General features: G+C 44.9%; 1 protein-coding gene across 1 annotated transcript in view; it reads right to left on the bottom strand.

Annotated features, from left to right (window-relative positions):
• Positions 1 to 276: 276 nt before the first annotated feature.
• MTX2 (metaxin 2) overlaps positions 277 to 10506 on the bottom strand; it is a 34900-nt gene continuing 24670 nt past the window's right edge. The window contains exons 4-10 of the mRNA XM_084265360.1: positions 8499 to 8571; positions 5494 to 5570; positions 4746 to 4838; positions 4008 to 4046; positions 3486 to 3611; positions 2736 to 2812; positions 277 to 759 (exon numbers count right to left, since the gene is read on the bottom strand). Of these exons, the coding sequence (XP_084121486.1) occupies positions 558 to 759; positions 2736 to 2812; positions 3486 to 3611; positions 4008 to 4046; positions 4746 to 4838; positions 5494 to 5570; positions 8499 to 8571 (687 nt within the window). The 3' untranslated portion in view covers positions 277 to 557. The remainder of the gene's footprint in view (positions 760 to 2735; positions 2813 to 3485; positions 3612 to 4007; positions 4047 to 4745; positions 4839 to 5493; positions 5571 to 8498; positions 8572 to 10506) is intronic.

Here is a 10506-nt window from a genome sequence, read left to right as displayed (position 1 = left end):
CTGAATAAAATCCCCCCATGTGTGTGATGCAGAGCTCTGAGGCATTTTTGTCACCCAGTTCCTCAATGAATTTTTGGCTGAGGCAGGCAAACTTAAGCTCTCTAATGAGCCCTTTCATTCCCAACTTAGTAATTCTGACCAGTTTACTGTACAAGTCTTCCAGGTGTCCTGTCAACAGGATCTCACTCAGTAACTACACAGACATTAATTACAGAGACATAAAACCTAGTGAGAAAGGCATTTAGAAAGAGCAGAGACACACTTTTTTAAGGATTTATATTTTTTTAATACAGATATAGTATTTTTCCAAGGTCACTTGAGAGTAAGTGGCATAGAGGCTACTGAAATGGAAGTGCCCACACAGTCATTTCAGGTTACATGTGCACAGTATATTCTACAACACAAAAACTGTATTTAGAGATGACTTTATTTTTCTCTCCAGAATGATTTGGCAGCTTCAAAAAGCCAACACACATTTCCATTCTCAAAATCAATTAACTGAACAACAAAATCCCAAACTGAAATGCAAAATTCACTCCAACCAGCAAACAACATGCTTATCTCAGTAAGGACCTCTTAGCAGGGCGGGCTGCGGCGCTGTCTCTGTCCTGGCTCTCGAAGTACTGCTGCTCTATTCGCCGACAAAAGGCCGTGAGGTTACTGTAGTTTTTCACTTTCTCAGAGAGTTCATCGGTGATGAGCTGAGTGGTCAGGATTGTGAACAGATGTCCAAACACCAGAGCGTCTAACTCGGTTGGTCTGTGAAAACAAGCAAAAGGAAGCACAGGTATTGTGGAAGGCACATAAACCCCCCCTGCTCTGAGTCTCTTTTGCACAGCCACCCAGCCTGAGAAGCGGGAGAAGTCGGGCAGCACCTCCCTCGCCCAGCGTGTGTGTGAGAACGGTGGGTACAGCGTGGCAGCGCGCTGCTGGGTCCCACTACCCATCTTTCCTTGCTGCTGGTAGCTTGGAAACGCAGAAATAACACGTCTTAAAAGAGGAAGAGTTACTGATCTAGTAGCAAACCACGCTCCACCTTTTAGTTCTGTAACGAGGGCAAGTGCTTATCAGGTCTTGGGCAGGAGCAGGGGAGCTTTTTCCTCTGCAGAGGAGAGGTTATATTTAAAAAACAAACACAAAAAACCCACCCCAAAAAATCCCCACCAGCTATTACCTTAAAATTAAAAAGAAAAAAAATAGAGGAGGGAGAAAAAAAGGCATAACCCCCCCCCCATTCCTTTTTTTTTTCCTTTTCAACAGTAAGGAGCTACTCAACCAGTAAGAAGAGGAGCTCCAGGGTGACAGCAGCTGGAAACATTCCTTTTTTGAAAAGAGACTACCCAGAAAACAGGTATTTTGGGAAGCAGTGGTCCGTGGAGTGCTTTCAGTCCTGCCTTATTTCTGAACTGCTACCTCTATATACAGGTAGCCCATGTGCAAATAATATTTGTTTCTGTATTAACAAGGTAAGAGTCCTTCCTGACCAGTGTTCAAGGTGAGCAGCATGAGGGGTTTCTAACTGATCAGTTTTTTTGCCTTTGTATCTGCAGATCACTAAGAACTCTCCACTGGAGATGTGGACCTTTGTATAATAAACACCATTGTCAGCAACAGGCTGCTTCCCTTATTTACCTCCTACAGACTCCCACAAGTCACAGACTGAAAAATATAGCACTAAGAACACACACTTTCTTAGCAGTATTTCAGACAGCTAAAAAGCTTTAAGGTTGATACCATACCAAGAAATCCTGGTAAAACAAATCAAAACCCCCAAGCTACAATTCTTTACAGCCACAGAATGAAAATTCAGGAGGCACTATGTTTAACAATTATTTGAGAAGATGCAATTCAAACTTGTCTTCTATAAAGTGTACTTCTGTATCCACTCAATTTATGCTGCCCACCTACTCTCAGCTTGGAAAAGATTAAGGGACAAAGACAGCCGGAGAGGTAACAGAGAACATACACTGCCAACTGAAGACATCGCCCTGTCCAAATACAGTGAACTGAAGTTCAGACCTGAGCATTTCTAATCTGCTCTATGCACAGGAGCCAAGAGGGAGCTAATGTGATGTTATTTAAGTTCTCACAGCATTGAAAAAAATGAATGATTGGTGGGGGTGGGGGGGAGAAAATAAAGCTGTTTGCAATGGGAACCAACAGGTAAGAGCAGAGGACATACCACAAAGGCCAGGTTGTTCCTTTTTTCCTCCCCTGGGAATGTGGATCTTTGTTTTCACTTGGCACCTTTGCCAATGCAAGGCTAACTTCTCCCCCAGTTACAGGCTCAGGCACCCTCACACACCCACACCCAGAGCTGGCCCCGTTGTTAAGAAGGGCAGGAGAAACTCTCTTGGTTAGGCTGATGTCACTCCCCTGTACCTAACAGAGAATGTTACCAAACAAATACAAGTAAAGTTTTACATGTATCATTTTTAATAAGAAACTAACTACAGGTGTACATCTGGACCCTACAGTAAGATGTGGAAGGTGCCATAGAGAAGACAAGCAAGAGTAGGAGTAGATCATAAATAGAAAGAAAAAAACCAAACATGTAAACTTTCCTTTTAAAACCTTTACTCATGAAACTTCATGTTTATTTTCCAGACACACATTTATATTTCCTCAAATAATTATGTAGAACAAAAATAGGTGTTTTCCATCTATATATATGTGCAGATGGGTATCTGTATCTCACATTTCCAGGCACAGTATTTCAGTAGAGAGTAACTTACTGCTTATTGAAGAAGTAGGGTTGTGTTCCTAACCTCTGGGAGAGAGCCTGACAACACTGATCTACGTCTTCAAGCACCTATCAAACCACACAAGAGAGAAAAGATCCATATTGTCAGGAAACACCAGCACTGCAAAAACAGCCAACACTGCAGAAACCAACCTCCTCCCTGGCTCTGCACTGACAGTGGGGACAAGGACCCTACACTGTTGGAACAGCAAAACCTGTTGGAGTCAGTCAAACCTACACAGCAGGCAGGGAGCGAAGTGCTACTTACTCTAACAGTGGATGCAAAGCAATTCTGATTAACTGCTCCCCATAACATTTATAATTTACCTTAATTAAAGGCCCTAACTTATACCTCAAAACAGCTGTTTTTTTTGGCTTTTTAAATTAAAGACCTCTGACAAGGGCAATGCCAGAATCCCACACAGCTTGCCTATTAATGCCATGGAGGAAGCAGGGGCCCATCACTTACAAGCTGTCTGCAGGACTATGGCCTAACCAAACAGCACCTGAGACGTTACACTCACGGTAAAACATCCTTCCACCCACCCCATCGGCTTGCACATCATTTAAGGCTGATTGCTGCTGAAGGCAAACACCTGACTCCAGATAATTTTTTAAGTACTGTATATATTTCTTACTACATCTGCTTCAAAAAGTGTAACTCTCCAAACCCCTTGAAAATAAAACCATAAATAAAATCAGAAAACAGGCTAAAGAAATAAGCTTGGCTTTTCATGCTGACCTGGGGAAGCGTCTTGCCAGCCCATCCAATGGCCTTCATCTTCCTCCTGACCTCCCACTGCTTCTGATAGGACAAAATGCGGTTAAGAGGCCAGGGGTACGGGGAGCCGTACCTCGGGTGGGTGATCTTTGTTAAAAGAAGAAAGGTACCGTGTCAGAGGAGAATACAAACAGCTAATATGCACACACTGCTACCAGAAAGGGGGCTGGCTGCAAGAGACAATGCGAGCCTGGTGACATGCTGTGATTATTTGCTCAGGATTTACAGTTTGCACAATACAGGACCATTTAAAACTATTACTTCAGAAACATACACAAAACCCGCATCTCTTTTGCAGTCAGCTACCTCCAGTAATGACAGAAACTTCCCTAAAATGTATATGCAAGCAAAATTAAAGTGAAAAGACTGTATCATTAATGATATAAACCTCAATGTTTCATTTATGAGTAGGGACTTGCAATTGTGAGCAAAAGTGTTTTCTCATTAAATTTTAATTAAGATAAATGCTGCAGAACCACTCACCTCCTCTACTGTAACATCATCACACCACTGGAGATAGAGCTAGAAACAGAAAGAACACTTGCTAAAACTTCCTAATAAAGGAGAACACAGAGACAGTCATTTCTGGGTAGTAGTTTTTTCTGTTAGATCCCATTTCCATTTCATCCCATCTCAGACCTCTGACTGCAGTAATTAAACTGGAAGTCAAGAGCACAGTCGCTCGTCCTCACTTCAGCAGCACCAGGACAAGCTGGGACCCAAGGCGCACACCACACACAGCTCAGCACACAGGTCACCAACCCTCAGCCACCTGCAGCTTGCCAGCATTTCCAACACCGTCCCTACACCAGGGTTGTGTCACGTTAACTGGCCATGGGCACGAAGCACAGGGGACCCCAGCCTCCCGCTAGGCACATGAGGATGCACACCACAGAGGCGACAGTGGGGTGCCTGGCCAGCTCTGGGGCAGGGTAGGACACCATAAGCCACCAGTGTTTTCTGTTAGCAGAAATCTGTCACTTCTACAGCTATGTGACAGGCTTCAGGTAGGTCGGGGAACCATACCTGTGGCTTGTGTCTATAGGGATGTTTCAGCAAGCAATCATAGGGCACAGAGAATTTATTCCCACCTCCTTTCACCCCAAAAGTTGATGTCCTGGATCAAGAACAAGCAGTATTTCCAATACAGGGAGAAATCCTAAAGCTTGCTCGCCTACAGTCACTTATGTAAGCGTGTGGAGTCACAAGGGTTTGCTGTACCTCTGCTGTCAGGAGCATATTATTGACTAATTCCATGTAGGCTTTCATCTCAGCTTTTTGGACTTCATCCAACCCATCACTGAGAGAATGGCCCTAACGGGGAAAAAAAGGACGCACATGTAAGAAAGGGTATGGGAATATTCAGCAATGCCTGACCCCAACACCCCTAAAGCCAATGAGCTTTGCCTCAGATCCTGATCACTTACATAGTTCAATAATAAAACTACATATGCAAGTTACATACTGTCTCCTTTAGAATTAAAAAAGAAATCATTGTTAGGTAATACAGCCAATCCACAAGAAACGTTGCCTGTTACAGGTGAAGGCAGCCTGAATACACAGCTTCCTGGCTACCGTTACCTCTGCGGCAAGAAGGAAACACCACATTTCTCTCTGTGATACAGCTTTATCAACTGCTCAGGGGCAAAATTTAAACAGTATCCGACACTTCAAGGTTCAAACCAGTCAGTGCTGGGCTTCAGAGCCCCAGCCCCAGAGACAGAGCAGAGAGAAAAAGCCTCAAAACCCGGCCCTGGTACGCAGCTGTCCCACGCAGAGTTTACTTCCAGAATTTGAGTAAATGTCAAAGAAAAACATCTGCACTTCAGCAAACTCCTACTGCAGAATATCTTTCTTTTAAAATTAACTATTTCCATGCTGTTTTAACAAATTAAGTAACATTCCAGAAGAGCACAGCAAATCAACACAGTGCTAAGCAGGGTGAATGAAAACAACGTCCTGTTATTACCTTGGCTTTTACAAACTGCACTATGGGCCCAAGTTCAGATACGACTTGATTTCCCACATGAATAAAGGGCACTTTGCCTGTAAAATGAGAAATGTATTTTAGTAAGAGGTTTTCACACAAGTAAAACATAATTCAGAATTTTCAAAGCAACTGGCTATTGCAGGTACACTTGAACATCACTGTGGGTTTTTTCCAAACGAGCACAGGTAACATACATAGCTCACCTGTCAAACATCTTCCTCCTGAACCTCTTCACATTGCATGTACAATACTTGTATTTCAAATTTATTGAGTGAGATCTATTGACTTGCATTTTAACAAGGGATTTTGCTTTGCTGGAAAGTCTCAATCCAGTGTTTCTCTGAAGCACAGCTGGGAAATCCCAGGAAAGCTGACAGAGCCCTTGGCTAGTTGTCCGACCCAACACGTTCCCACCCTCCCTCCTAAGCCACTGGCGGGGAAAGGGTTGCTGACAGGATGATGGGAGATGTGGCCCTGTGCTCAGAAAATCAAGCTGGGGGAAGTACAAACACAGGCTCAGCAAACCAGGGGCTGTCTCTCTCCTCTGGTCCTTCACATGTCCAGCAACTGGGCCAGCCATGTCCTGCTCTCTGCCCCAGTCTTCACCCTCTAGTCACGTGATGGCACTTTCAGGCCTTCATGGTCCTGGGATCAGGAACAGGTTCTCAGTATGGCACCCCACAGCACCAGGATCTGGGGGCTTGAGTAGGGGAAGGAGCTGCTTCATCATCATGGAAGCAATATGGGGTTACAGCTGAAAACTAGTAAGGCTTGACAGTCAGTCTGTGAAGCTGAGCCCTGAGGGTCCCACACGCAGCAAGGCTAAAAATGACCAGTCCTGAAAAGGACACTGGGACACGAGTGTGTGGAGCTTTGTGTGAAGGGCTCCCAAGTACAGACTCGGGAGCACTTTATCTGCTGGGCCACTTTTCTTACACGCAGAGCTGAGCCAAAGCTTCAAGGCAAGCAGAGGTACGAAGCCCAGTTACACAGAAGATGCCACAAAGAACGACAGAAGCTGCCTAACACACTTTTTCCTGGCTCTCAAGATGTGCAGCTGAGGGCTCCTGCTCCAGTTCCCCCTAACTGCACTGAAATCTTCATCCAAATGCAACTGACAAGCACCATCCTTAAATTTTAAGACTGAACCTTTTAAGATGACTTACATGACTGAAAATGCCCATCAAATAGAGATAAATGCTGGATGCTCTCTGAGAACCTCATGCCCAGTGCAGGGGGCACACACTCTTCCATTCCCACCTCTCACTGTAGGCAAACTCTGCCCTTGATACACAGCCCAAAGAACAAAATCAGTACCTGCCCGACTCCCAGCATCTTATTAGCTCTTATTTATCTTATTTGCTCTTTTCACTGAAACACAAACACCTACAGTTCACGTTAACAGTAGATTCGGTCATGTTTTTTTCCATGAGATTCACTTCTCCCTGGCTCAGTCAGCCTCAGAGTAATAAATGAAGCACATCACACCAAAAAAAGCTTCATCTGCACCCACACACTGCATGTTGCGGAAGGAAACACAGACCTCTCCGTGCCACAGAACACAGAGGTTTCAGGCAGACTGTACTTCACTCACCAAGACAATCCTTTGGTATTCTCCTTCTGGATCCCTCAGAATGGGTTTCATCATTATGATGACTATGAGATAAATAACCATTCCCCCCCTCCCCCCTCAATGATGTCTGCTGCCACTATGGGAGGAGGTGGGGCTGGAGAAGGGAGCAAATAAAAACCTTCTCTGAATTATCATTGAACTAAGTATTATGAAGAAAGGATGGGGAAAGTAAATAAAAATCGCAAGGACTCCAGGAGTAAGGGCAAAACGAACATGTGTGTTTCCACCTGTATTTAAAATTGAAGCGGTGTCATTTTTCCTCGTGTGCTCCTTGTTTTCACATCCGCATTATAACATCAGATGCCAGCAAGTATGGACATGGCGCACGGGTGGCAGGGAAGAGAGAGTATACAACTGCCACCAGGCTTGCACCTGGGCATGCAAAATGCTCCTCTGTGCATGGATTCAGCATGTCACACTGCCTTTATTTTCTAACAAATAATTTCTATGCCTCCGTGTTTTGCTGTATTTTTGCTGCTGCCCAGCAACTGGTTTGTTGGGGTTTTTTTTAAGCATAATTCCAGATGCTTTCACCAATATAGCAGCAGCAGCAGCATCCACACAGTTGGCAGACATATACTGACAGGCCCTTCCACATGGCAGGCATCAGCCAAAGCCAAGTAATCGGCAAATAAGCATCCTCTCACACAACAAAGCTCGGAGGAGGAGTGCAAGGATCTCCAGGCTTCTGTGCCCTGCATTCAGCAATTCTCTCTGACTTCTAGGCAACCTTCTGGAGCCAGCCCCCAGAGGTTTTGGGCAACTGGTCACCTCCAGCAGTAGGCAGACTCTGGCCCTTTCTACTAAATTTTGCTGTTAGTAGGTTTGGATTTTTTTTTCAGTCTCGTGCATCAAAGGATGATTTAAAATCACCTGTCACCCTTAACAGTGACAATGCACCTTTCAGTCTTCGCCTGTATCAACATCCTGGCAATCACCTTCCAGACAGGGTAACAAAAGATACCCTGCCAGTGTTCTCACCCGCACAACAGGAAAACAGAACAGCATTCACTGGAATATTCCCTGGCTGCAGTGTAACGCCACTTTTGGAAACTGGGCCTTTCTGCTTCAGGGGACAACTTCCAGGCGCTTCAGAGGAGGTTTCCGACAGAGACCTGAACCGCCTGGACGCTACACGCAGGTACCGCAGCTGCAGCTACACATGGTGCCAGCGTTACTTGGCATCTGACTGTTCTAATTGTTTACAGGGGAGAAACTGCGCTGGAGAGGAGGGGGGAAGGCAACCCGCACACGGGAGCACCGACCCACTGTTATCAGCAAGACAAGGCGCAGTTGCCATGGTATCAAAATGGAGGTATAACGTAGTAATCTAAATGAAGGCCACACTTACCAGATGGGGACATGTACTCGGCATTTGCCCTGCAAACCACCCGGATTGGCAGATTGCACATTTGCAGAAAGGCCTGGAAACAAAAGAGCCACATTTAAAAAGCATTCAGACCAGCAACAAATCAGCATGTTCTTCTCCACACATCTGACTACGTCTTAGCTAGTCCTTAGCACATGCTTATGAAGTACAGGTCCCTGCATAGTGCTTTTGGGGTAAAAAAGAAGGGTAGGTTAAAGAAAAACAACTTCCTTAGACAACTGTTTATCATCCAGCCATTGACTGGAATTCTTCTTATGAGATTTCATCTACTTTCACTGCTTTTCTTCAAGATGAGCAAAGTGGTGTCTGACAGGAACAATTAGTGCGGTGGCTGGACCAAATTAAGAGACGTTTTGCCCCTCCTGAAAAATCACAGTTCTTACTTATTCTGGCTAAAGCTGGCTAACCAAGTTCATGCTGTGTAACACAGCAAACACATGCAGCACCTTCCCACACTGGATTTGCAACAGCTGCCGGAAGTTTTGCCCTACGATACTGTCAGAACACAAGTCTACTCTGGGAGGAAGTATTTATTATCTGCAATTTATGTGAATCATGGAGAGCGCGAGTGATCGATTTACTGCTGCTTTCTATCTGTAACCTTAGGTCCAAAGCATTCTCAGTAGGATACTGATTTTTGTCAACACCTGCCATCACCACAAAATCCTTAGCGTGTTTCTGTTGAAATGGCAAAATATCAAGAAAAATACCTGCAATTTGGACAGGACAAGGCAAATAAGGAAACTCTTAAACCTCCTGAGTCTCTCATGACTCAGATGAAGTCCTCTCATTTATTTTGTCTTTGCAATTAGACCGGTCAGAATTCCAGACTCCAAAATGACATCTATTTATTATTTTACCACACAGTGGCTTGAGGTTAAGAAACCCCACACCACGAAGACTACCACCATGAAGAAAAATGCTGCTGTAACTGGGCACTTTCCACACGAGGCTCCTCCTAGCTCCTCAGACTGCTGCATGCTCACAGCTTTACGTGCTCAGACCCTCATCACAGACATCAAAGTAACCCAAACCTTAACCTTGATCTTGCTCATCTCTGCAGTAAATGAGACCATATGGCACAAACGAACACTGGCATCGTCCCTGGTCCTAGTTTTGTGGCTTCTGTACCCATTGAGCAAACAAAAATAGTAGCCCCTCTCCTTTTCCCTGCGCTCTTCCAAGTCCATTAATCCCAAACCCTAATCCAAGTGCTGATACAAAATCTACCTAGGGGGAAAAAAGCCAAAAGCTTCCTTTTCCAACCAAATCCCAGACCTGAACCATCCATTGCAAGACTTGGGTCTTGCAGGTTTAGATGACCTAACTAAAACCCAAATCCCAATTCAAAGCAAGGAACTATGGTCACAAGCTTCCAGCCAAGACACTGATTACGGATAATGAGAGCCCACCTCAGAACCATAGAGGCTCCACAAAACCCACCATAAACCTGGGTTTGCTCAGCCATCTCTAAAGTGTTGCTGGGGAGCCAATTATTATACATACACATGCAGAGAGAGCAGGAGATAAAGAGAGGGTATTAGTCATGGTCAACACCAGCCGAACACTGCAAGTCCTGCACTACTTAGTGATAAACTGGTCTCTACAGTGCCACCAAAACCTCATCCCAACCAGAACCTTTATCACTGCTTAACAGAGCAACTATGACCCAAAGAAAATACAAGGCACTGGCCACATTTGACACCACCCCACTTCCTAAGTCTGCATCCACCGGAGTTCACCAAAAACCAATGCTCTTCCTGTTTTAGCACCCAAACTCCATGCAAATAGTAACACCCAAAGGACCGATTCTGTACAGAATTTAAGGCATTTGCCTGGAGAGTCCTGGATCTTCCTTTGCCTGCTGGCTCCACAGGATTGAGCAGTGTCCAGACTGTTCCAGCCACTGCTATATGCATCATGTCTTCTGCCCAAACTGAGGCATCATGTGCAACTTTCTTTGAAATAA

Source organism: Gallinula chloropus (genome assembly GCF_964237585.1).
Source record: "Gallinula chloropus genome assembly, chromosome: 5".
Lineage (NCBI taxonomy): Eukaryota > Metazoa > Chordata > Aves > Gruiformes > Rallidae > Gallinula > Gallinula chloropus.
The sequence above is the reverse complement of the archived record's forward strand: the minus strand, read 5'-3'. Positions and strand labels throughout refer to the sequence as shown.